General features: G+C 46.2%; 12 protein-coding genes across 12 annotated transcripts; 5 read left to right on the top strand and 7 right to left on the bottom strand.

Annotated features, from left to right (window-relative positions):
* Window positions 1–171: 171 nt before the first annotated feature.
* PICMEDRAFT_32623 (hypothetical protein) lies at window positions 172–456 on the top strand (the record flags this gene model as incomplete). Its single annotated transcript, XM_019162778.1, has 1 exon — window positions 172–456. The coding sequence occupies one exon, from the start codon at window positions 172–174 to the stop codon at window positions 454–456; it is 285 nt and encodes a 94-aa protein (XP_019019311.1).
* Window positions 457–584: 128 nt separating this feature from the next.
* PICMEDRAFT_16008 (hypothetical protein) lies at window positions 585–2,404 on the bottom strand. The gene has a single exon (XM_019161054.1). It carries the CDS (start codon window positions 2,303–2,305, stop codon window positions 680–682), a length of 1,626 nt encoding a protein of 541 aa, XP_019019310.1. The 5' UTR covers window positions 2,306–2,404; the 3' UTR covers window positions 585–679.
* A 237-nt stretch (window positions 2,405–2,641) lies between these two features.
* Window positions 2,642–5,403, bottom strand: PICMEDRAFT_16007 (hypothetical protein). Its single transcript, XM_019161053.1, has one exon. The coding sequence runs from the start codon at window positions 5,330–5,332 to the stop codon at window positions 2,723–2,725; it is 2,610 nt and encodes an 869-aa protein (XP_019019309.1). The 5' UTR covers window positions 5,333–5,403; the 3' UTR covers window positions 2,642–2,722.
* A 142-nt stretch (window positions 5,404–5,545) lies between these two features.
* Window positions 5,546–6,790, bottom strand: PICMEDRAFT_16006 (hypothetical protein). The gene has a single exon (XM_019161052.1). The coding sequence runs from the start codon at window positions 6,666–6,668 to the stop codon at window positions 5,673–5,675; it is 996 nt and encodes a 331-aa protein (XP_019019308.1). The 5' UTR covers window positions 6,669–6,790; the 3' UTR covers window positions 5,546–5,672.
* PICMEDRAFT_124654 (hypothetical protein) lies at window positions 6,645–7,125 on the top strand. The gene has a single exon (XM_019159931.1). The coding sequence runs from the start codon at window positions 6,739–6,741 to the stop codon at window positions 6,979–6,981; it is 243 nt and encodes an 80-aa protein (XP_019019307.1). The 5' UTR covers window positions 6,645–6,738; the 3' UTR covers window positions 6,982–7,125.
* Window positions 7,126–7,668: 543 nt separating this feature from the next.
* On the bottom strand, window positions 7,669–9,243 carry PICMEDRAFT_26072 (hypothetical protein; the record flags this gene model as incomplete). The annotated part of the gene is made up of 2 exons (XM_019162430.1): window positions 7,669–7,955; window positions 8,004–9,243. Coding segments are annotated over 2 exons (1,527 nt in total), but the record flags the coding sequence as incomplete, so codon positions are not given.
* A 2,354-nt stretch (window positions 9,244–11,597) lies between these two features.
* On the top strand, window positions 11,598–12,278 carry PICMEDRAFT_72168 (hypothetical protein; the record flags this gene model as incomplete). Its single annotated transcript, XM_019164116.1, has 1 exon — window positions 11,598–12,278. One exon carries the CDS (start codon window positions 11,598–11,600, stop codon window positions 12,276–12,278), a length of 681 nt encoding a protein of 226 aa, XP_019019305.1.
* Window positions 12,279–12,369: 91 nt separating this feature from the next.
* On the bottom strand, window positions 12,370–13,998 carry PICMEDRAFT_26840 (hypothetical protein; the record flags this gene model as incomplete). Its single annotated transcript, XM_019162465.1, has 2 exons — window positions 12,370–13,560; window positions 13,732–13,998. Coding segments are annotated over 2 exons (1,458 nt in total), but the record flags the coding sequence as incomplete, so codon positions are not given.
* Window positions 13,999–14,464: 466 nt separating this feature from the next.
* Window positions 14,465–19,355, bottom strand: PICMEDRAFT_16003 (hypothetical protein). Its single transcript, XM_019161051.1, has one exon. The coding sequence runs from the start codon at window positions 18,868–18,870 to the stop codon at window positions 14,551–14,553; it is 4,320 nt and encodes a 1,439-aa protein (XP_019019303.1). The 5' UTR covers window positions 18,871–19,355; the 3' UTR covers window positions 14,465–14,550.
* Window positions 18,971–19,436, bottom strand: PICMEDRAFT_124633 (hypothetical protein). The gene has a single exon (XM_019159929.1). It carries the CDS (start codon window positions 19,394–19,396, stop codon window positions 19,157–19,159), a length of 240 nt encoding a protein of 79 aa, XP_019019302.1. The 5' UTR covers window positions 19,397–19,436; the 3' UTR covers window positions 18,971–19,156.
* A 112-nt stretch (window positions 19,437–19,548) lies between these two features.
* PICMEDRAFT_16002 (hypothetical protein) lies at window positions 19,549–24,498 on the top strand. Its single transcript, XM_019161050.1, has 2 exons — window positions 19,549–21,093; window positions 21,139–24,498. The coding sequence occupies exons 1-2, from the start codon at window positions 20,029–20,031 to the stop codon at window positions 24,298–24,300; spliced, it is 4,227 nt and encodes a 1,408-aa protein (XP_019019301.1). The 5' UTR covers window positions 19,549–20,028; the 3' UTR covers window positions 24,301–24,498.
* Window positions 24,499–24,690: 192 nt separating this feature from the next.
* On the top strand, window positions 24,691–25,773 carry PICMEDRAFT_72164 (hypothetical protein; the record flags this gene model as incomplete). The annotated part of the gene is made up of 1 exon (XM_019164115.1): window positions 24,691–25,773. The coding sequence occupies one exon, from the start codon at window positions 24,691–24,693 to the stop codon at window positions 25,771–25,773; it is 1,083 nt and encodes a 360-aa protein (XP_019019300.1).
* Between the last annotated feature and the right edge of the window lie 121 nt (window positions 25,774–25,894).

The following is a 25,894-nucleotide window of genomic DNA, read 5'->3' as shown; positions in this document are numbered from 1 at the left end:
ACGTTTACTGTGCATAATTGAAACGCTGCTTTTGGCTTTCTCTCGCCCGCAGACATGAATCTGAGAATTTCTTTCTTCAATGTTGCACCATGCTCATTTCATCACTATTTTCTACTGTGGGCCTACATTGTACTCCGAGTTTTTTAGCACTCAAAACAGGACATTATAGAAATGGGTATCAGTGTGCCGATTAAGCTTCTCAACGAAGCGCAAGGACATATAATATCTCTGGAACTCAACAATGGAATTTCCTACAGAGGTAAACTTATTGAGGCAGAGGATAATATGAATGTGCAATTGAAAGATGTTGTTGTTATCGGGAAAGATGGCTCTACGCAAAAGGCATCCCAGGTGTACATCAGAGGATCCCAGATCCAGTTTTTTTCCCTCCCAGAAATACTTGTACATGCTCCTATGTTTGAAACTTCCAAAGGCCAGGTTTCGAAGAAAAATTAGCACCGCTAAACAAAAGCCAAGATCCATCGTTAATAACCTTTGTATAATAGATAAGTGGTTCCTATAATTTTATGTACTATTGGAAAACTAGCAGTATGCTATAAGTTTGAAATAAAAATTTTAAAATACTCATGATTGATGAACTACAAAAAATATAAACACTATATATGAAAATGAAAAAAAAAAACTATTAAATGAGATATGCAAGGGACATGCAGGACAGCTAATCGAAGCCTTCCAGGACATTAAGTACATGCTCTAACCTTGCACAACTTTGTTCGTATCTGGCGGGATTGAGCATCATATTTGCGGTTAACCTACTGATAGAGTCGACTATTCTTTCAATCAAAAATTTCTCCTCTGCTGGAATATTTAACGTTGCAAACTCTTGCCCTATTATTATTCCATCTGTGGCATTGAGTAATTTAGCTAAGGTCTCGTAAGAAAACGGCCTTATTTTGTTCTTTCCTGACGTTGATTTTCGTTTCGATCTATTGGCGTTTGTGCTTTTCTGGTGGCGACTATGGTGGCTATGAGAAGATAACCTTTTTTGTTGCGTTTTGGGGTTTTCCAATTTTTCTTTAAACTCTTCACTCTGCTGCACGGGGTTATCTTTCTCTGAGCTTTTCGAAGGAGAAGGTGCACTTTCACCTTTTATGGTTGGGATTGATGGATCCATATCCATTGTGGTGGTTCCTATATTTAGGTTCTCTGTTGGCTCTTCCATGAAATCCTCAAATAGATTTTTCTTCTCGCTTGACTGGGAATGAATTGAACCCGAGTTAGCAGTATGAAAGGAATTGCTCGTGTAAGCCGAGTTTATTGTTGAGCTCATTGAGTATGTTGTCGCAGTGTTGGCAACCTTTCTTTTTTCCACTGGAGTTATTTCTTCGTCCTTGAATTCTAATTTGAGATTTTCAACTTCTTTCATTATATCATCTAGTCTCCCATGTAGCTTTAGACTGGCGTCACTGGTCCCAGATGTATTTCTACTATGCTTTCCCCTTAAGGGAGATGATGATGTTGAAGTAGGTATATTAGCGTTTAGTTTAGGCAAGGGAGATTTAGGAGGAGGTGAGGAGAGGGTACGTTTGTTTGGACTAATATCATTTTTAGTTTTAATGACCTTTATCATACTATCCCCATCCAAATTTGACAAAGTTGGTCTTCTGAGAGATCTGGCGGGTATCTCAAGACTGTCACTTGTACTGTTCTTTGTTTCGAGAGGTAGAGCCGGGTCAATTGGAGAGAGATTTTTATCATTGATGTAGTTGTCTGATACCAAGGAGTTTTCGGATGAGGATATGCCATGGATCTGAGACAATTGTAAGCTTTCTTTGTTGCCCACAAATTTTATTGTATCAATGTCAACATGCTGAACCACCCCTGAGTAATCTGACATCATAGAATTTCGAATACCAGGTTGTGCTTCTGCTCTGAAACTTGTGACGTTGGCGCTGTTGTTGAAACTTCCAAAAGAATGCTTTTTTTTCATTGCTCCTGTAGTGTGTCTCTCCAGGTTTGCACTTGTATGCGTGTTTGAGTTTGAGTTTGAGTTAGAGTTAGAGTTGGGTGCCGAATTTGGGTTTGAAGTTGAATTGACAGAGTAGTTTGCCGATTGAGGCTGCGAGTGGGGGTTGGAATAATCCGAATGGCTGGCAGAGTTGGAATGTAATGAATTCTTTGAGGAAGGGTTCGAATGCAACATCTCACTTGGTGGGACAATGGAAAAGCTTGAGTTAAACTTCGGAATACTAGCTATATGATCAATTTTGGTTTCAAGATCAGGAATTTCCAAAACCTCCTTCTTCGAGTCCTTCAATTCCTGACTATTAATGGACTCGTCCATCTTTTTACTATGTCGTTAGCTGGTAACTACTCTTATATGTTGTGCATAATCTCAGCTCAAATAGAATGAGTAACAGAATGAGTTACATGTATTCTTGATCAACAAAGTCGAGTTCTGCGACCTCCACAAGGGTCCTAAGGTTGGAAGTGCCAACGCTGCTGCGACGCAGGAGAACTCCAATCGGTGAAATGGCTGGTTTTTATCTTCTTTCCCGATTGGGAAATTGCTGGGCATGTTACGTAAGCATGATGATGCAGGCTCATATTGGTTGAGCCCCCTTTTCACATTGTGGAGCACCAAGCAAGCAGCAGTAGATGATGATGTACCCCAGACCTTTCTCATCATACAAGTAAATGTTATATTATCGTATTTTAGGATAAATATATACGGTAAAAGGAAATTATGAAATTATGTAAGCTAATCACTCAATTCTGTGATATCGTCTTCGGTAGCTATTAAGCCCATGACATTCAAAAATAGGTTCAAATTGCCCAAATACCTGGTTGCGCTTTCAATGTCACCACTGCTCTTCAGTTCTTTGGCAACCGCCATTATACCAAAGATCTCGTTTCTGATCTCGTCGATAATGATCCTTTGATGGTTCAACATACCTGCCAATGAAAGAGATGCCAAGAATTGCCAAACATACGAATCGTCGCTTTTCGATTCTTTGTTTGTGACCTTTCTATTTTCATCGTGAGAGATATATGGCGGGAAGCACGACGTGAGCCTTCCTTCCAAGCACTGGAACAACTGGTCATAAACATATTGCCACTGGGAAAGTTCTTGTGCATTTAGCGACTTGGAGAACTCTTGTTTCACCAATTCTAATCTGGAGATTAGAACAGTGATCAGTGATAACCCTATCTTGGTTGTAGTCAAAAACAAAATACTTTTATTTGAAACAAGAGTGTTGAGCCAAGTTAGCACATAGCTGAAGTTAGCTTCACTCAAGTACAAAACAAGGCACTTCAAGATTGTCATTTGGAATAAGTCGATCTTTTTGATGATTTCATCTGGAGTCTCGTAGTTTGAATTTTCGTAGTTTTTGTAAGAGCCTTTCATGATAACATCAATGTTTTGTAAGTTTAGGAAAAGTTGGGACAGCAATTCAATTTTCTGGTCTGCAGTCAAGAAATGGAACATTCTACCAAAAAGCTTCATCATCTTATCAAATGATAAGATGGAGATGAATGGGTTCACAACCTCGTTGGTAGATGTCTTGATTACATCGTTGAGATGCAAAGAATTCCATAACTCTGTGGTCTCGTATGGTTGATTTTCTCTCTCCAATGATTCCAGCTTTAACACCTCATTGTAAATCTTTTCAATGATAGAGAGTTGAAAAGTTCTAGACGACTTAGAAAATGTGTACTCCTTTGGTAAAACAACATCTGCAGCACCTCTTGAAGTGGTAGGCTCTTGATCGTTACCATTCTCACTATCTTGAGAATGAATGATCAATTGCCTTCTTGGTTGTTTCCCAGAACCAAATGACACTTTACCCAAGGCACCTTCTTTTGTTAAAATACCAGTGCTTTCACCTCTCTCTTTGGCAACAGAAACAGCCTTCGAAACTTGTTGTTGCATTCTTTGCAATGCAATGTCTGCCCTCTTCGACCGACCTCCTAATCTGTGGCCTGACTGTTCTAAGTATTTTTGAGCCAAAGAGTTCATGTTGTTTTCACCAGTAGATGAATTTAGAACTTTGTAAACCTGGTAGTAAAAATCTTCGTTGTAGGGATCATCAGTCACAATTTGAGATAGTTGAAATCTGGTAACAAAATCTTTATCCTTTGGTGTCATGAAACCAGAACATCTAGTAATTTTGTGGACCTTCTGTTGTCTTACCAAGAAGTTCTCACGTTCTTCAGGGCTCATGTTTTCCAGCTGTTGCTGCAATTGCTGCTGTCTCTGATGATGGTTTTGATGATGCTGGTACCTTTGATTTTGATGGTTCTGATCGTTATTGTATTGAAACTGGCGAGAACGCTGTTGGTTGAACAATTGAGTTTGATTGAACTCTTGGCTCTTTTTTAGATCCTGTTCAACGTTTGGCGGCGCAGATTCATTGTGGTTGGTGTGTTGCCCATGACTTTTTGCACTTGCAACCTCAATGGATGGATAATCATTCAAGCTGACCTTCGCCAGAGGCAATTGCTCTGCAGAGATCACAGGTGCCACAATATGGGTTGGCTGCTGAGGTGCTTGAATTTGCTGGGGTGCAGGCTGAAGATTTTGTTGTAGTTCTTGTTGCTGGTGTTGAGGTGTTGGTGGTTGAGGCTGTTGTAAGTGCATTTGTTGTTGCATTTGCTGCTGTTGCTGCTGTTGCATTTGCATGCGCAACATTTGCTGCTGAATCTCCTGCATCTGTTGATTTTGCTGCACGCCAAATTGAGGCTGCATATTGGAGGGAGGGACTTGCATCATCTGATTAGGAGCAGACATTATCATTTGTACCATTGCCTGTGTGGCAGTTTGAAGGTTAGGGAATCTTCCTGAGGACACAGCAGCCATGATTTGCTGCTGGATTTGAGGCTGACACAATGCCTGAGTGATGTAAGGAGGGATTTGGAACTGGTTTTGCATCATATCGTTGTTGGTTGGCAACAGCGGAGGCTGGGAAGGCAAGGACTGGCTTTTCAACTTTGCCTCGATTTCCTCCAGGGAGAGAACCTGATTCTGACGAGGGACTTCTTGGTTCTTTTTGTCGCTTGTCTTTTCGTCGGCCCAGAGAGATGCCATAGGTTGCAGAACATCGTCGACACTGGTGTGTGCGGCAGTAGCGTACGAGATGCCCTTAGCAGCAGGAGCAGGGGCAGGCTTCAAACTGCTCTTCGACTTCGAGTTGTCGCCCAGGGCAAAATCAAAGTCGTCCTTCATGTTGGAGAGCGCAGCAGCACCGAAGGTCTCGTCGTTGAAAGCGTCATCCTCTTCCAGGTCGTTGAAATCCAAGGTTTCCAGGTTCTTATTCGACTTGGGTTGGCTGCCGGGAGGCGCCGAAGGGTCGAATCCAAAGAAAGACATGGCCTGTTGCAGTTTAGAATCCGCACAGTTCAACTAGGTGTGTTTGAAAGAAGCAGCAACGTTGAATGAAGGTTGGAGCAGTTTCGTCTCCTCCGGTGTTGCTTACATCTATCTCGTGGAGAAGAATGCCGCTTTGCCGGCGACGAGCAGAATTTCCATTCTCGTCGGGCACTGTCAACAGCAGAGGCGGTTCAATTTGTCACGCGCTGACGTAAGCGGGGGTTCTGTACGTTTACCTTTAAGAAATAGATAGATGGATAAATAGATAGATAGATAGATATATGGGTAAGAGGGTAGATGGGTAAGAGGGTAGATGGGTGGAAGTAAAAAACTAAAAACGTTATTTGACTTCAAATCTTCTTCCGGAGGCAGTTTTTCTCTCGGCACGCATTTCCTCTTCGTCCACCTCTCTTCTAGCCCTGTTCAAGATCTTGGTGAAGCTCTGCACTCTGAATCTCATTCTCTGGTGCAAGTAGCACTTGACGATCTTGATGTGGTAGTGGAAGTAGGATCTAAAGAGCTGGATGTGCGTGATAGTGTTCCACTTAACGTCGTCGGTGCTCAAGTGTCTTGGAAACAAGACAAACGTGATGTAGGTCTTGTCTCCGGCGGGCGGAGCCACATGCTGGATCTCCAACGGAACCTCTTTGTGTGAGTTGATGACTTGCGGCGCCTTCTGGATGGATCTCTTTCTCGCATCGCTGAATTCCTGGAGGAAAACCTTGGAGAAGATCTTGTCCGTTTCGTCGCTGAAGACTGTCGAGAATATGACGGTGACTCTGTCACTCGACGGCTTGATGTAGATGCTTTCCTCACCACGGTAGTCGAGTTTCAAAACCTCCTCGTTGCTGTTGGACGTGGCAACACTGTCCTCACCGTAGAGGTTGTTGGGGTCAACCGGGTTCTCCTTGGCGAGCACCTCATACCTGGCAAACGCCTTCAAAAACGGAGCAGCAAAGCAGTTTCTCTTCAGCAAACTCAACTCATTAATCAGCTCCGCCTTCCCCTCTTCGTCCAACTCGCATTGTTCCGTGTCGATGTACAACGAGACGTCGTAGCCTGGCTCACATGCACCCTGAGACAGAATCTGGATGAACTTGTAGCCACCGTATTTCTTCTCTAGAAGGGTCATTGCGCCGTATTTCTCCAAGTCCTGCCAGCACTTGATGCCGATGGACAACAAAATCCGAGTCTTTTCTTGTGGAGTAGAAACATGGTAGGTCGTGAAGTCGAAATCCGTTAGAATTCTGTCTAGACTGACTGGCTCGTAGCCAGGCGATAATGCGGCAGCAAAGGCCTCTTGTATGAGTAGGTTCTGTGGCTCTAGTTGTAGCATTGCGTCTGCGGAATACTAACTAATACTCCTCAGGCAATATCTATATCCCTCGACGTGTGCTCACCAAACAATGCCTTCTTTACGGAACCAGACAATACAAATCAGCGTCTGCACTATCCTCACAGAGGCTCCATGGTCTGCACCCGCCTCGCTCTCACCTCTCATCCTTTTGACGGGGCGGGTGCGACGGCGTGCTGGTCTCGCTGCTCAGAGGGTGGGGCCCAAGCAGGCCGGCATTGAGAAGTATGCGGGAGAGGAGAGGAGGACTGGGAGAGTAGAGAAGAGGGGTGAGAGAGGTATGGAGAACGTGTAGTACAACCCCATCTTCCAGTTCTTAGGTGAAAGTATGGAAGCTCGACAAAGGTAGAAGGGAAAAAAAAATATCGGTAAATGTAATTGTGTATAGAAGTAGAAAACAACACGGAAAAGGTGGAAACACTAAGAAAGAAAGAAAGAAAGAAAGAAAGTAAATAAGAAAAAAAATGGGCCTATGATTATTATGAAGAAAAAAATGACTATATAAATTATCCATCAAACGAGAGTTTATTATTGAGTTAAAATGGAAGTCCAGGGAACGAGTTTCAATTGCCAGTGAAAGTTTCTACTGTTTGGACTGGGCAAGTAGCTCCTTCAAGATCTTATCGTAAATATGGAGCATCCTGTTGTTGTCGCCAGAATCGGATTCCAGCTCCACACTATCGATGGAGGCATCGTCGTCAAGATTGGCGTCCAAATGCTGTATGCTTGAATCTGGAGAGGCAGTGTATTTTTTCAAGAATAAGTCGGAAATCTTGATATCGCTGGCCTTGCATCCTTTCAACATCGAGATCAAATCGTATGGATCGTTGGTGGACAGGATGAAGCTCTTCAAGTCCTCGTAATTGCCAGCATACTTTTCCTTCAGCTCCTTCACAATAGCATCCAATGAAGGATCCTGTTCACGCTCAAAGTTGTGCTTGGCCAATTCTTTGTACTTGGAGACATCGAATGACCCGCCGTCTTTCAAACTGTTTAACTTCTTGTTGTTGATCAGTTCTAGGGCTTTATCAATCGACGCGCTCATAGACATCAATCTGATCAACATCTCCTTACCTTGAAGACTCAACTCATTCTTCAAGTTCGTGTTAATCAAATCTTGGATGACTTGTTTCATGTCTCCACGGACTTTGTTTACAATAGCCAAAAACTTTTCTAACGTTTCCTCATCAACATCGTTGGATTTAATCAACTCAGATAAGGTCTCAGTAAAGCTCTGACCTTCTGCTAAACCAAGACTTTTCCTGATTTCTTCTCTGTCATTGGAAGCAACAATATCAAAGAATGTTTTCTTCTCACCTTTATATTCACCTTTCCTCTTGTACAATTGTCTTTCAACATTTCTCATTGTTAACAAGCCAATTTTTTCTTGATGGTCAGCATCGACCTTGTCTTCGTCGATGTTAACAGAATATAGGGTTTTAGAATTCCTCAAAGCTTTGCACAATGCCTCTGAAACAGTCTCATTCATCTCGTTTCCGGTTATAGAAAGGTAATTCAAATTTGGGACCAAAGGAATGGATTCTAAAAACCTGATCATTAAAGTTTCGTCGAGTTGGTTGTTATCTATGTTAAGCCTTCCCAAGTTGGTTAACAATGGGAGGTAGATGGAAAGTTTGCTCAAAAAGGTCTTCATCAATTTAGAGTTACCCGAGACGTCCAAATATGTCAAATGTGGTATTTTTGATAGAACATTAAAGAAAGTACGAGTTTCTTGACAATCTATCAAGTTACAAGAATTCAAACTTAACATCATCAAATTGTTTTCACTGTCCATTTCGTTTGCATATTCAATGAATGGCTTCAATTTAGAGGAGAGATCGTTGTATGCCAAGTCGATACCTATGACTGAAGGGTTAGATCTAAGCCAACGTGCAACCACAAAGCAATGTTGTAAGCTCAATTCGTTGTATGCCAAACCAATTCTGGTTGTTTTGACTAGTGCCAAATTCAAGAAATTGGAGAAGAGTTGTAGGTCTGGAATCTTGCATCCTGTCAAAATTACCTCGTCGATTCCTCCCCTATAAATCAAAGATGCTGTTAACAATGCCCAATTTTTATCAGACCTATCATTGACATTGCAAGTCATTCTGTTTTCAGCTGCTAACTTCGATTTCTTTTTTATTCTTTGGGTGTTCACATCCAAAGAAGGGCATTGGGTGATATCCAGTTTTTTCAGTGCCTTATTCATGGACAAGAACAAGCATAGCATCTTCCAACCTTCCTCATCAATGGGGGTGTTACGTAAAGATAATTTCTCCAAGTATCTTTTGTATAACAACGAAGATAGCAGGATTCTAAACATCTCACGTGTTAGAGAGACACCATCCAAGGACACACATATGACAGGTGCAATTCTTATGAAATCAGTGAATGACAAAATCTCAATCATAGAGGGCCTTGGATTTCTCAGATGAATATATGGTATTGGGTCTATGGAACCTTTAGGAATTTGTTTCAAAGTAGCTGGGATTGGCAAGATTTCTCTCAAATGACAGCATCTGGTGTATAACTCATCCATTTTCAAGGTAACAACGGGTTTTTCCATATGCTTCTTTCTTTTCACCATGGGCTTATCAATTTTGAAACTTTCTTTTTGAATGTCGATATTCTCCGAACCTTCATGATGTTCTCTTGCCTTCTTGGCAGCCAAAATTCTGTCTTCCGACTTGATAGTTTGATCATGGGATGACTGAGACGCAATTGACATTGAAGATGGTGTTTTCTGCATTGCTGCTGCATTTGGAACGTCTATTTGTATATTGGAGGTCTCTGCAGTTGATGAATCGTTTGTATCCGTTTCGGCAATCAATCTCAACGGACCAGAACCACCAACAACAATTCCTGTTGCGGCATTTAACTTCTCTTGCGGATCGATCTTGTGAATGATCAACTCGCCGTTAGCACAAATTTCGACGTTACCCTTTCTTGGGTTTCTCGAAGGGATCTGCTGCGGCGGATCTGTCACAAAAGTAGTGGTTGCAAAGGCGACCTTTTTCATTGGCTTAACGTCAGAAAAAGTTTTGAGGGGAGGTCTTTTGTCAAGCTTGGGAGGAGGATGACTATAATGCAGAGGCTCAAAGCTGAAAGGAGGGGTATCGTCACTCTCGTTGATCATGCCGCTGTAAAATAGACTTTCTGGGGTTGATGTCTTTGTCTTGTGCAACAAGCTTCCAAACACTGAAGATTCCTTCTCCTCTCTTTCTTTTTTTTGCTTGAGAAAGAGCTCTTTTTCCAAAGAACCACCGAATCTTGGCTTGGACGCAAAGGCCGAAGGTAGTTTTGGGGTGTCTGGGTGAGGAGGAACCTCATCCGAATCGTACCTGATGCCTTCGATGCCGACGGGGGAATAGATATAATTGTAATCTTTTTCCTTCTTTTCGGCCTCATCGTTTTCTTGCACAACGTTTGAAGTTTCGAGCTCGTTCAAGTAGGTAGACAATTGGGAGTCGATGTCCTTGTACTGTTCCGCCAATGACAAAATTTTTTCAGTCTTTTCAACAGATGCCTCATCGTCGTCGCCGTCAACGGCGGCGCCGTTGACCTCGCCAGCTGGAGGAGAGGGCTGTTGTCTTACAGTGTCTGGTCTGGTGCTATCCGAAGAAAGGAAGGAGCCAGATCTGGACTTGGATTTGGAAATTGAGCTCGCGTTCGAGCTCGATGCTGGGCCGGCGGTGGACGAGTTCGACGCCGAAACAACCTTTTTCAGCTCGACCGGCTGGGTTTGGGACCTAGACCGAGACAAAGAAGGCTCGGTACGGGAGGCGGTTCTCGAGAGGGGGGCTGTTGAGGTCGTGGACACGTTGGACTGGGTCTTGTAAATGTTTGACTCCGGCTTGGTGTCCTCGGCCTTGGAGCCAAACAACTTTTTGAAAAAGCCCCTTTTCTTCTTCTCGGAAGGGGGAGATAGTGGTGCTGTGTTGGCCACGGGCGGGGTGTAGGGCTTCTTGTTTCTCGAGCGGCCGATGTCCGAGGTCTCGACGTTGGTGGATGTTCTGTGCAAGCCGGCCGAGCTCGAGTTGGTAGATGTCCTCGAGATCGGCGAGATAAGCTTGGCGTCGGCCGTCTTGCTTCTCGACAATGACACCAGCTCCGGGTCCCTGCTGTTGGCGGAGCCGGAGCCGGAGCCGGACGCAGAGACGCTTGGGGCGGCCTTGTTGTTTCTGGAGTTCGCCATTGACGGCGACTTGAGCGGCGACACCGGAGTGGCAGAGACGCCGCTGGCCGCAGGGTTCGTCGACGACAACCCGGCTGCGGCAGGCTGCTGGGTCTCCTGCTGCTCGTCTCGCAGAGACGGGCCTCGCAAGAACCAGTCGAAGTCTGCGCTGTCGGACGACGACTTCACGTACGACAGCTCCTCCTCCAAGCGCTTTCTGAGCTTGGCGTGCTGCAGCGCGTTGGCGTCCTTGGTCGACATGGCGTGTATGGTCGTGGTGCGGTGGTTCGGTGTGGTGGTGGAGTGCTGGCAGTGGGGTCAAGAGTGTGCAGACCAGAACAGAAATGTGCGCTATCCGGGGCAGAGGCTGTCCAGGGGGGGCGGGTGTAGGGGATGCTAATGCTGGACGACTGCCGGTGCTCTGCGGTGCCATGGGCACCGTCCAATGCCTACCCCGGCACCACCAATGTCGGCACCCAGGAAGAGCTCTTCACCACCTCCGTCCAGCCAGCCATGCCACCCCCACCCTCCGTGCCACGCCGTCTCGCCGGGCCGGGAAAAGCAGGCGGCTGCATCACGTGCGCGCGAGGATAAGGAGGCGGCTCTGTCCGGAGAGACCGGAGGTGGTGAAGATGGAAGAGGGAGGGCGTTGAAGCAGCAGATAGAGGGCTGGGATGACGGGAGAAGAGAGCAGACACAGCAGACACAGCACGCAGAGCACACAGAGCAATTGCAGCATGTCCACCGTCGTCATTATCAACACCAATTCGCCCCTTGGGCTCGCCACGATCCGCAGCGCCTGCCGCCAGGGGCTGGACGTGGTGTCTCTCTCCGTGAAGGGCCACGCCGAGCACATCGGGCGTCTCCCGTACACAAACCCGGAGCTTGACGGCCGTGTGCGCTATGTCTACGCCGATGAGGCGGATCTGCAGGACCCGGCGGCGGTTGTGGAGCGGTCCGGGCTGCTGGACGGCCTTGCCACGGTGGAGCTGCTCGTGACGCTCAACGCCACGGAGGACGTGTTTGAGAAGTGGGACCTCGTGTTGGTGGAGGAGCTTTTCCGGCGCCAGGTGCTCACGGCCCGGTCTGCGGTCGTCGTGGGCAGAAGCTCCGACAAGACGATCTACACCACGAACGGCGCCCTCGAGCGGTACGTGGAGCGGGTGGCTCAGAAGCTCAGCGCCGGCGGCGTCTACGTGGGCAACCTCGTGCAGCTGGGCGCCATGGCTGGGGACGAGGACTACGTGGCAGAGAGCATCACGGGCGAGCTGCTCCGCAACGACTTCCGGGTCGCCAAGGTGGACTCCGTGGCTGCGCTTCTTTCGTACCTCGTGTTCTACCTCCTCCCGGGTCTGATGCTCGGCTACGCCGTCGACGCCAAACGCTACCTTGGCGGCTCCAAGAGCAAAAGCGACTGAGCAGCGTGCTTTACTTGTTCTTTCTTCCGTATACAACTCACATAAACTCTACATCTGCATCTGCCCCGCCGCCCGCCGTTCACACCATCCGCAAGCTGGCCTGGTTCTCGAACGGCGGCACAGACATCTCCGTGTAGTTGGCGTCGTACATGGCGTCGAGGTTCCGGATCGCCGTCGCCTTGAAAGCTAGGCTCTCGCAGTCGACAAACTCGGCACTGAGCTCGGAGACAGACTTGGCCCCTATGAGCTGCATCGTCGTCGCCACCTCCCGGCTCAGGATGTCCAGCGCCTTCTCCACCCCAGCCTCGCCGTACACCTCGCTGAAGAGAATGGGCTTCGACACAACAGGCGTCCCACCCAGACACAGCGCCTTCACAAGGTCCGAGCCACGCCGGAACCCGCCCTCCACAAAGACGTCGAAGTCCGACGTCTCTCCAAGTCGTCTCCGGGCAGCGTGCAAGATCTCGATCGCAGACTGGCCCTGGTCCAGCTGCTTCCCCTCGTGGTTCGAAATCAACACCCCCCGGAACCCAAGCTCACGGCTCCTGACAACGTCCTCGCTGCGCTGGATGCCCTTTAGCACAATGGGAGCATCCACCTCCCGCTTCAGCTTCTGTAGATCCGCCCAGCACAGTCTGAAGTCTTCCGTCTCACTCTTTGGCCGCAGCTGCGGTGCAGGATACTCCTCTGTCTGATGCCGGCTGGCCTCGACCTTCTTGTAGTGCTCCAGGTTCCCAGCGGTGGGGCTCTCCACATCAATAAAGAAGCCCCGTATGTTCGGAAACCTCGTCTTCAGCTCGTTGAGCACACCAGCACTCTCATGAAGCTCCTCCCTGCTGTCAATCGAGTACTGGTAGAAAACGTCCCTCCCCTGGCTCACCTTCATGATTTCTTCAAGACTTGTGTCGCTATCTTTCGGAATAATCTGCAGAATGCTCCTTTCGCCGGCAGGTCGAACCACAACAGTCTCACCGTTGGGTTGAATCAAACCTGAGCCGGGGAATGCACCCACCAAAAAGGGCATGGCTGCTTTAGCTCCAAGCACCTGCGAGGTCAACTCAAGCTCTCTGACATCAACTAGACATTTTGGACGAAAAAAAATCCTGCACAAAGCTGCCCTGTCCTCGTAACGTGAAAACTCGTTGTCTGAACCAGTTTGAAGATAGGTGTACACGAGATCAGGTAGGGTCTTTTGGGCTACATACTCGAAATCGTTCATCGAAAAAATCTGATCCAAAGCAGGTTTGTCTTCCACAGTGTATTTGTCCAGGCTTTCGTGTTTCTTAGCATTCTTGCTTCTTTTACTACCCCTTTTCTTATCTTTTTTAAGATACTCAGCAATGACGTTCTTGTAGTAGTCACCAAGCTCATCAGTGTCTGTAACCTCTGGTCTTATAGATTCCTGATCTCTTTCACGTCTTGCCAAAGAATTTTGTTTCTCCAATTTCTCCACTTTTTCTTTTTTCTCTCTGGCTTTCTTGGTCGCCTTTTCCTTCTTAGGAACAAGGAGCTCTCCGCGGTACGCCTCTTCACCAAGATAACGCTCAAGGTGTCCTTCCAGATGCTGCAATCTAAAACTGCGCGTGGCATCTTTTCCCGCAAACCTTAGCAACTTGTCTGCACCACCCGGATGAGATTCTAAGAATTCGGTCACATCGTAAACGTGTCCGTGAATGCTCACCCAACAGTCTCCTGGCTTGTTATGGAGACTCAGTTCGGCTTGCTGCACGATTGGAATAGTGTCGCTGTTTATGAAGTCATGGCCATGCGTGCTTGTGTTATTCTGAATGCTGGAGGATAGACAAGCAGTAATACAACCCAAAAGTCCTACTCCTGAAGCTAAAATGATGTAATTTGAGAAATAACCTTTCTTTTCCGGAGTAAATGATAAATGTGAATAGTTTCTGGCTAATGCATAACCTTTAAATTTCGGACGTATGGCTAAACGACATAGGGTAGCAAATACCATAGCTGCAATGCTTTATGTCTTCTACTGTTGTTACTGACTTGTAAATGTTTCCATTTGCATAGTCCTGACTGGTGAAAAGCTATGAATTTTGAGGAGAGAAAATACATCCATTTAACGTCTTCCACAGTCACCGTCGAGGCTCGCAAGTATACCCAAAAGAGGAAATTCCCGTTATCGCAACAGACCGCGCAAAAAAGGATTCTGAAAATGGAAAACTTACCGAGATAAAATGAATAATATGATTAAGTCAAAAGTCGAATGTATAAAAAATAGATAAATATTAAAACATAAAACTATGCTACGCTAGTTGAAATCTTCAATGGTGATTTTTGCTTGATCACACATCGCTCTAAAATGACTGTTGCTGTTCATAAAGAGGGTTTTCGGGGAATCGAATTCTATAACTTTACCTTCATCCAGAACCACAATACGATCGTAATTCAAAATCGTGTTCAATCTGTGGGCAACACACAAGATAGTACAATCACTAAATTGTGAAGCGATTGTAACTTGAATCTTTGAATCCGTTTCATAGTCAACACTTGATGTCGCCTCATCCAAAATCAAGATCTTGGTCTTTCTGACCAATGCTCTCGCTAATGCAATCAATTGTCTCTCACCAATGGAGAAATTCGTACCATCATCTTCCACCACTCTAGTCAAATGAAATTTATGTAGGTTTTCATCATCCTTCGATTGCTGCTTTACAACAGGTAAAACATCTCTTGCTATCAAACCAGCGGTACACAGAGCATCCCACAATTTTTCATCTGAATGTTCAAGGAAAGGATCTAGATTTTCTCTAATGGTACCCACGAAAAGAACTGGGTCTTGTGGAATAATTGTTAACTTACTTCTCAAGGTATGTAGTCCTAAAGTCTTGATGTCAACACCATCGATAGCAATGTCACCCTCAAATTCTGTCAGTCTGTATAAACAAGTCATGAAGGTGGACTTACCAGCACCAGTACGACCGCAAAAACCAATTTTCTCGTTCTTCTTGATATGCATATTCAAATTTGACAAAACATACGGTAATTCTGGTCTATACTTCATGGATACATTTTCAAAAGTGATTTCACCATGTTGTGGCCAGCTTGGATCAGGATCATTTTCTGGAATCTCGTAGGCTTTTTCTTGCACAAGATGGAATGCATAATGATCCAATCTCTCCACGGAGTTGAACTCGTTTTCAACCTGTGTTAGCGATCTCATCATCATGGTCATTGTACCAGTTAAATTTATCACATATGTCAAAAGTAAACCGGTTGATGCAGGACTGATACTGAACACGGAAAAGACACACAACATGGCAATTATGAATACAATGCAAAATGCCAAAACGGATAAATTAGCCCCTAACCATCTTTGATTGACCAAAGTTAAGAAGTACGCTTCATTTTGGTTATCCATCAACACATCTAATTTTTCCTTCACTTCTGTTTGAATACGATAAGCCTTAATAGTATCCTTACCAGATAAGGCTTCATTGAAATGTGAATACACCAACGATCTCTTGATAGCCTCGAGTCTTTTGATTTCTCTGGCACTTGCTTGATAATAATTAGCAACAACAACATAGAAAATGATAATAAGAGGAACCGCAATAGCAAACCATGGGATGTAGATAATACACAAAATAATAGTACCAACCACACTACAGAATGGGTTAATAAACTGTCGAAGTTGTTCAACGATTTCATTATCCAAAACATCAGTGTCCTTAGTGAATCTGTTCAAAACTCTTCCGATAGGTGAGACATCCATAAATGACATTGGGACATGTAATATTTTTTGAGAAGCTTTGAAGTTCAACATTCGAGATGCATTGTTAGTGAAATAACAAATGAGGTAGAAAAAAAATGCCAACGTGAATGTATACAAAAATGAAAACATAATGTAGATACCCATGTAGAAGGAGGTTGATCTTCCAGAAAATTTCTGTTCGGTCCAGAATGACAACCAAGTATTGGTAAAGTAATTGCAGAACGTATTGATTATAGCAAAGGCGACAAAAATTGTTGGAGCCAAAATTGGATATTTGCCGAATGCAAGTTTGCAGTAATCAAGATAGACAGAGAAATCAAGAGCATTGACAGCCCTTTCTTCATCACCAACAATTCTAACAACGTCCTTTTCGACAATGTGTTCACCTTCACCTCTCTGTGTTGTCCGACTCTTTTCCAACTGTATGTTAATTTCTTGCTCCTTTTCATTTTCTTTCTCAACTTGTTCTTGCTGGGAGTCAGCTACAAATTCTGCCTCAGCATCTTCTGAGGCCTTTTCCTCAACACCCTCCTGCTGGAAATTCAGTAATCCTTGAAGCTTCACATTTCTTTCTCTCAGTTCATTGGTTGTACCAACATCGATGGAACCATCTCCGTTCATGAAGATCATTCTGTTGGCGGACTCAATCAAACTCAATTGATGCGTGGCCATAATTCTTGTTTTATGCTTTAGCAAACCAAGAATACACTCATTGACAATGTGTCGACCGACTTTTGCGTCAACGGCACTCAAAACATCATCCAAAAGTATTATGTCTTTATCTGCATATATTGCTCTTGCCAAATTGATTCTGGCTTTTTGACCACCAGATAGTGTGATACCTCTTTCACCAACTTCAGTCATATCACCACCGGTAAATTGATCAAAATCGTTCAAAAGAGAGCAAGCTGAGACAACTTCATAATATTTCTTCTCGTTATAAGGTAGCCCAAAGATGATATTATCCCGAATGGTGGCATTTTGGACCCATGGATAACCACATAATAGAAGCTCACCATCAGCAAGAACTTTACCGTTGGTCTTTTTCATCAGACCAGCCATTGCATCCAGTAGAGATGACTTGCCAGAGCCAATCGAGCCTGTTACAACAATAAACTCACCTTTATTGATTTCGAGGTTGATATTATGGAGCCCAGCAAAAGAGGTTTTCTTCACTTCAGGAGAATCTATCTCCGGAAGACTGACCTTGTCGTTGAATGCCTTGTCTTCACTTTCAATGTCAGTCATTACCAAGGACGAGAGATCAGCAGTCGGAGAATCGTGCTTCTCATTGCTGGAGTCATCATAACCTTTTTCGTGCAAAGACCCAGCGTTACCTCCACTCTCATGCGTCTCCGGATCACCATTCTTGGCTGCATCATCTTCAGGCTCATCGTCATCGAATGTATCCCACTCAAAATCACCATCCTCGATTTTGAGGGCCAGCTTGTCATCTTTGAAAGATTCAATCATGAACTGGTTTGGATCTTGGTCTTTGCAAGTGAGAAACTTGTTCATTTTTTTCACACTCACAACCAAATCAGCCGTCATGGTCAATGCCATGGGCACAAGCATGAATTGGATAGCCAATACTTGGAACAAAGAAAGGGAGGAAAAAATGTCTGCCGCAGACCTTGACGAGGTCACGTCGTATGCCGTACAGAATGTGGCCATTGACGCAAGAATGGGCATTGCAAAGGCCAGGGAGGTAAGAACGTTTCTCAAGGACTGCAAGGTGAGGAGATGCTTCATTTCCGAAAATCTGGCATCGTGAATCCTGTCGCTGTAAGACGCTTCCCAACTGTAAAATTTGATCATCTTGTAGTTCTTCAACAATTCTTTCATTAGATTGACTCTTCTATCGGTAAATTTGGAAGCCTTCTTTCTGATGGTCATCAACTGCTTGAGACAAGATCCCAAGAAAAGGACAATCACAATGAAGATACCGATACCGACCAAGGCGGAGGGTCCGATATTCCAAATCAACAAACCGATACATATTGCGACGGGGACAAAGGTTGTGAGGAGGAAGGGGAAGAATCCGATGGCCAAGTCTATACGGTTCAAGTCTGTGCTTATCATACTCTGGACTTTACTGGCAGCAAACAGATGGTTTCCCTTAGCATCCACCGACAACGCCTTGTCGAGCATTAGGCGCGTCAACATGGACCTCGACATGGCGCCGGAGAGCTGTAGATGGTAGAAGGAGTGGTTGATGGTGAGCGAGGAGATGAAGATCAAGAGACAACACCCGACGGCGTAACCAACACCTTTGCCGACATACGTGTCGGGGAAAAACCCTTTGATCTCCACGAAGGAAACAAGCTTCTTCTGTAGTAACGGGGTGGTGGAGTTGGCCACGTCGGCAATGACCTTGTAGAAGATACCCGTGTTGTACTGCCGCATGAGGGTCTTGTACAAGCAGTACGGGATCACGTACGTCGGTATAACAAAGTCCTCGATGTCTTCGTCGGTGTACGCTGCGGAGGCGTCGTACGCCGTACCCTTCTCCTTGCACCTCTTCTGAAGAAACTTGTGGATCTCTCTCTGCACACACGTCTCGAAATGCGACCTGAAGATCGAGTAGAGATGCTCCGACTTCTGCGACTCGTCGAGGTAGAACAAATCGTTGTCGGTGATTGTCCGCTTGTATCCGACACGCATGATCGGGTTCAACCACCAGAACATCATCCGCGAGATGTAGTTGGCGTGGAACTCTCCGTACGGCTTTCTTTCTTCTGCCGACGGTATTGGCGGTATTTTCTTTGACAGGAGGAACGAGAGTAGTCTCCTCTGGTTCTTCACCAGCACGTCTGGCTGGCCCTCCAGATGCGACTCGGTAACGGCTTTTGCCATCGCTGCACCTACTGTATTGCTGTCTGTTGTCGCTTCTTCTTGTACTCGGGACTCCTGTTCCGATGCTCTAGTGAATTCCGTGCAGCGTGTTCTGTGTTCTGTGCACTTGATATTTTCCACCGGGTTTGAAAGAGGCAAATCCGTTTACTTTCTGGACCTTTACTCTGGCAGCAGCGCAAGTCGACACTGGACAGAGGGCAATACTAGAACAAGCACACTGCTAGATACATATACACACTCTTTTCCTCGGGGGCAAACCCCCAAAACAAGGCTGATGACTATCTTCCTACGGAAATAAAGCATTTTCGGAAATATCCAAGGCCCGACCCGTGAATAGATTGGACTCACCCAGCCTCAACGCCTCCCAATCACGTGACCCCCCCCATTGCCCGCTCCTTCGGAGATCACTTCCTGAAACAGCCCAGTCCGCTGTCTCCACCCTCCGCGGCTGACTAACTTGCGGCTCTGATTTGCCATCTCTCGGCAAGGCCGTGTCGCGCTTCGGGCGCCGCATACCGTGCCGCATGGAGCTCTGTATTTTAGGTCGATCGACCCGGCGGGCTTTTTTTTCTTTTTTTTTTTTTTTTTTGGGGCTCGGCACTCTGGGCCGGGCTGTGCGGCTGACACGTCCTGGGACATGGGGACATGAATGGAGAAGACAATGGCTCCGGAGAGATTGGCCAGGGGAAGGTTCCAGGATGGGTTTGCGATGTGGGATTGTGGTTGGTGTGGAGTTTTGTTTGGTGGTGGCGGCAGACTCTGGTGGCAGCAAAGTGACAGTTGGGGAAGCGATGACGTGACAGTGATTCATCGGTACTTGGCGTGCAGTGCTCCCCTTAATGGGAAGATGACCTCTGCGGAAAGGCCCTGTCATCAGCTCTGCCCCGGCCCTAGGCTCTGGTGCCCCTTCGGGGTGTTCAAGCATTTTCTGTCTCCGCATTGTCGGGTTGTGGGGCTCGCTGCTGATTCTGTGGCAGGACGGGACAGGATGGGTGTTGGAATTGGGTGTGGCTATACAGAGGGATCCGGGGTGCTGTAGAAGTATATAAACGAGCGGGTTGTCCTCCCCTCTGTGTCGACCTGCTTTTCCCGCCTGCATTGCTGAGTCTTTTTGGCTTGTTTCTCTCTCCATCCGATGAATGCCAAATAACCACAACAATGTTACACGGCGACAACAGGACAACTGAACAACATATCACAGATTTGAAGAACCCGCAGAGGGACTCGTCGAGGGCCGCAGCCAACACTGCTGCGGTTGACGAGTCGACTCCACGGGATCAATCATACCTATCGTCGATCGCGGAGCAGACCAAGAACCTGTTCAACTACGGCGACGACCATGAGCAGCACGGTGCCAACACCGCCTCCGCCGGGAATGCCACACGTGGCGGGCCTGTCTCGGACACGCACGCCTCGGACGCTTCACACTTCGAGAGAGACCCTGCGCTCCAGGACATCAAGACTGTGGACCCAAAGCACTCCAACTCCAAGTATGCCAACTACACCTACAAGTCTATGGTGGACCCTGTCATCACAAACAAGGACGTTGAGGAATCTGAACGCAGAGTCAAGGAGATTTCTCGCCAGAAAAGAGATCCTCTGGCTGCCAAAGATGCAAGACAATCCTCTGGCGACTATGCCGGTGGCGCCAGCATGGGCTCCGGCTCCGGCTCTGCTCATGCTGCCGACGCTGACGACAAAAGCTCGGGCAGCGGCAGTGGTCTTTTGGGCAAGCTTGGTTTTGGCCACAAGAAGAGCAAGAGTGAAGACGCTCATCAAGCCTCAGGTGTGCCTGGCGAAACTGATAAGACTTACAACATTCCTGATGACAGCCAGTATCAAACCTACTTCGAGGAGGTCCCTGAAAACCAGCAAACCTACCAGAAGGGTGCCCCAGGTGCTGGATCTGCGGCCGGCAGAAATGTAAACATCAAATCCCGTTCGCAAGGCGTTGGTGAAGGTGGTCCCTATGCGGGCTCAAACACTCTGAGTAACCCTGCTACCGAGACTGGTTTTGCAGAATCGAGAAATGCTTATGGTGGTGATGCTGGTTTCAGCAGCAAAGACCCATCAAGCTTTGAGGCCTCCAAACGCGGCGTGGAGAAGACCACGGGTGATGATTATGCTCAAGGCGCAGGTTACACTACTGGCGACAACTATACTTCGAAGGACCCATATGCGAATAAGGACCCATATGCGAATAAGGATTCTTACGGAAGCAAGGACTCCTACGGCAAGGACTCCTACGGCAAGGACTCCTACGGCAAGGACTCCTACGGTAAAGACTCCTACGGTAAAGACTCCTACGGTAAAGACTCCTACGGTAAAGACTCCTACGGTAAAGACTCCTACGGTAAAGACTCCTACGGTAAAGACTCCTACGGTAAAGACTCCTACGGTAAAGACTCTTTTGATAAGGAATCCTATGGTGCCAAAACTACCGGAATTTCTTCTACTCAAAACCAGTATGTCCAAAAGGGTGCTCTTGATGATGATTCCAAACACCTAAATAAAGGAACTGAGCATTATGGCGATCAAACATACGGCAGTAAGCAGTATGGCGACGACCTTCACCATGATTCAGAGCACAATGAAAACCAAGGTGTCTGGTCAAGCATCACCAATTACTTGGGTATGGGTGGAAATTCCGAGGAAAACGAAGGGGAAGAAGACTATGGCTATGAAAACCAGATGCCTGGTGGTTTGAACATGCAAGACAGGGGTGTTTCAGGTTCTCATAATTCGCAGGGATACAATCCGGCTACGGGAGCTGGCGGAGCTGGTTTGTCCGGCAATGCTCAAGGGGATTCCTTTGAACCCTCTCTCACTAGTCCATCAGGTGCATCTGTTTCTGAAAACCAGCTTCGTGCCCAGCAACACCAAATGAAGAGCAAAAACTTCTCTGCTGCTCAAGGTCAAAACCAATACTATGGTGAAGCCCCAGGCGAAAACAAACTTTCCAGTACTCACGGTACAACCGGTGCTTATAGCTCCTCCGAAATTCCTGGCAAGGGAACCAGAGGTACGAATGTAGGAACCACTGGTGCAGCTACCGGTGCAGGTTTTGCTTCTGGCAACAAGCACTCTGGCAACAAACACCTAGGCAAGAAAGATGTTACTTCCGACCTGGTCACCGATTCTACTCCATACAGAATGGTGCAAAATCCCAAGAACGAAGAATATTTGAAGTCTAAAAATTCGGAAGGTTTGAAGGTCAATAAAAAGGCTGGTGAGACTGGTTATGACAGCCTTCAGAGTGGTGGTGCTTATGGTACCACAGGCCAAAACTCTGCTTCCCAACCTCAAGGGAGTAAATATTTGGGCAAGAACCAATCAGGTGTCGATCATTCAAATAAGGCACCTAGCTATGGTGATAGCCAACTTACCGACAAGAGTGGTGTTTTATTGGCTTCTCCTTCCCGCAAGGGGAAGAATGATGGCTATTACGCTGGTACTAAAACTAAGGACAACAAGGCCACATCTGGTAATACCTCCGGTGCTGGCTTTGCCTCAGGCAGCACTCCAAGTACTGGATACACATCTGGTACGACCCCTGGTGCCGGTTACACATCCGGTAGCACCCCTGGTATAGGTCACACATCTGGTAAGTCCTCTGGAGCTGGCTACACTTCTGGCTCCGCTCCTGATTACTCATCTGGTGAGACTCCTGGTGCTGGCTACGCTTCCAGAAGCAGTGGTTATGATCGCTCCGGTGCTCAAATCTCCGGCGACTCGTACGAAGGCAAGGCTGGTCAAGGATATACCTCGGGATCCAACAAGGGATTTTCTGGAAAAGGTTCTAAGGCCGGAACTGCTGGAACCGCTGGTGCAATTGTGGGTTCCGGTGCAGCTGGCGAGTCTACCTTTAATCCTGGTGCCAATACTGGTTTGGACTATTCGGGTGCCGGCGCTGCTACAAATAGTAAGCAGATACCCGGCGATATTGAATCAAAAGCAAATAATGCTTCTAATTTGAATACTACTGTTGCTGATCAAAATTATGGCACAAACGGAAGCAACGCTTACACTGGTGGTGCTTCTGGTTACCAAGACTACGATGAAAGTGCTGGTAGTTATGGGAATTCAGCTCTTGGTGGGTCAGAAGAAAAAGGTGGTCAGTTTGTTAGAGATCAAAACGGTAAGTACGATTTCAAGAACAAATCGACAGGTCAAGATATTTCTGATGAGAAAATTCAAGGTGAAGAAAGCCTTGACAAACACAAAAAGTCAGAAAACCAGCCTTTAAACAAAATCAAGAATTTGTTCACTAAAGACAAAAAGGGCAAGAAAGAATCTGCTGAGAAGAAGGAAGTGAACGAACATGGTACTGTTTTTGGTGGTCAAAAGTCCGGTCAATCTCAATCTGAAGGTTCAAACTATCCTGGCTCCGGAAGCGGTGCTTTAGGCTCAGATGCAAAATACGTTAGCGGTCAAGGTGGTAGGGATTACGGTTCAGATGCCAACTACGCTGTTGGTTCTGGTAACGAGACCTATGGCTCAGATCCTAACTACGCAAGTGGTGCTGGTGGTGTCATCGCCGGCTCTGGAAACAAGGCATTTTCCTCCGATCCTAGCTACTCTAGCGGTGCAGGCGGAAACAGGGCATATGATTCAAATTACACAAGTGGTTCAGGTGGTAACAAGATTCATAGTTCCAACACCAACTACGGTGCTGGTAATGTAAGTGGAAGCAAGGCTTACACATCCGACCCTGCATACACTAGTGGTACTGCTGGCGCTCCAAGCGGCAGTAAGGCTTATACATCCGACCTTTCTCATGGTAGTGGGTCCGGTGGAATTAAGGCACACCCCGACACTACCTACACCAGTGGTGGTTCTGGAGGTAGGGCTTACACCTCCGACCCTAGCTACGCTAGTGGTACAGGCAACAAGATTTACACATCAGATCCAAGTTATGTTGGTGGTGCCGGCAACAAGACTCACTCTTCAGGATCCAACTATACTGGAGGTTCTGGCAGAGGCGATAAAACCCATGCTTCCGCTGCCAACTATGCAAGCGGTTCAGGCAAGTCCAACATTGCTGGGGGTAGCAAGTCTCACGCTGCAGGTTCAGGCTACAACCACACCAGCGGAAGCAAGAATACTACGGCCGATCCTAATTATTCTCTAAGCGCAAGCAACAAAGCTTTCAAGGATGCTGAGTACGCAAACGCTACAAGTGCAAGAGGTAAGAACAGCGAATACGTTGGTGGAGTTGCTGGTGCCGGAGCTGTCGGCGCTGGAGCTGTTGGCACTGGAGCCGGAGCCGGTGGGGCCAACTACTCTACTCACAACACTCCTGGTGCTGGTAACATGGGCTCAAATACTCACCACAACCAGAGGTATGATGATTCGGCTCCAAACTACGAAGAAGGTGGTCAACACCATCGCAAGAAGAGCTTGATTGACACCATCAAGGACAAGCTATAATAATCGTTGTCTGGTTGTCGCTTCATGTCATGAATTTTTACGTTTTATGGATACTTGTTTTTTGTTTTTTAATGTAATGCTTATTTAAGATCTATATGATAATTGGTTTCCCATTTGATACTTTCTTCTTTATAGTAAGGGCAAGACGAAACTGGCGATTTTGAGCCGGTCGTTTTAATTTGAATTACGTAACAAAGGTGAGAAAGTGAGGCTGACATAAGCGGTGAGGTCAGCAGAGGAACTAAACAAACGATTTGGCGCAAGTGTCGCCCCTTGCCAGGGAATGTGAATAGAAAAGGTCCTAAAGCAGCCTTAGTCCAGTTGCATGATGAGGTGTTTTAGATTAAGAACGGTTCAAACAATATCACACACCCGTATATCTAGTGCACAATGTCGTTCCTACAGTCATTCCAAGAACAATTACAGCAAACCACCCAGCAGCTCACCACTTCATTGAACAGTTTGAAACTTCAGGACACTGCTGCTCAGTTGTCCAGCACCGTTCAGAAGGAGGTGAACAACCTGAAGCCGATTTTTGCGCGTACTACCCGCTCATTGCAGGAAAGGTTCGGGTCTATTGATGACATTAGTGAGCTACCAAAAGAATACAAGGATCTTGAAAGACGTGTGGACAACATTCGCCAGTTTTTTGTCCAGGTTCTCGAGATTACAAGACAGTATGAACTAGAAGCGTACGACAATCCATCAAATCTGAAAGAAAGCTTGACTGATTATACGTCTTTGATAAACGAGAAGATTACTGAATTGTCACAGGCTAGCACAACGCAAGATGCAGAAAAGGTTTTGTTATCTGGCCGTAAAGATAAGACGCCAAGAACTTTTGCTCATCAATTCAGTAAAACATTGAAGACTTCGAGGGACAATATCATAGCGAACAAGCCAGTCTCCGCCTTGCCAATCAACATCATTTCAAACAATGATCAGGCGGAGTCTTCTGTCAACGCAGCAGATCAATCCACCAATGGGGCATCAGATGAAGCAGAAACAGAGACCCCATTGACCACTGCGTTATTGAAGATCAGTGAATCGGAATACAAGATTGGCAATGAAAGGTTGGAGCAGGACAAGTTGATCATAATTGAGTTCAACACTAAGGTGAAGAACCTTTTGTCGCAGGACTTTGTCAAGTGCTCGCAACTCAGATCACAGGTCGAGAATGCGAGATTAGGTTTCGATACCGTCAGGGCAGAAATTAAGTCTGTGCAGAACGGTAACCCGGAGGTTGAAGTGCCAGAAAATTTGAGTAAGAAGTTGGAGACATGTGAAGATGAGTTGGTCAACGCGACCGAGGTTGCTGTTGAAGCTATGAAGGAATTGATCAAGCCATTAGAATCTATCAACCTATTGAAACTTTTGTTCAAGATCCAGCTCAACTACCACAAGAACGTAGTGGCTGAATTGACTTCCCTAGTGGGTGAGTTGGATGCGATTCCATTAGACGATGAAGAGTAAGTCAAACTTTTCCTCGTTTCAAGACTCACCGATTAAACCACTTGTTTAGTATCTATTTCGATTTTTCTTTTTTTCTTTCTAGCCTTTATTTTTAAATTTTATAATTTCCCCAAGCGGTAGA

This window comes from Pichia membranifaciens (assembly GCF_001661235.1).
Source record: "Pichia membranifaciens NRRL Y-2026 unplaced genomic scaffold PICMEscaffold_2, whole genome shotgun sequence".
Taxonomy (NCBI): Eukaryota; Fungi; Ascomycota; class Pichiomycetes; order Pichiales; family Pichiaceae; genus Pichia; species Pichia membranifaciens.
Note: the sequence above shows the minus strand (reverse complement) of the source record. Positions and strands in the feature narration are given on the sequence as shown.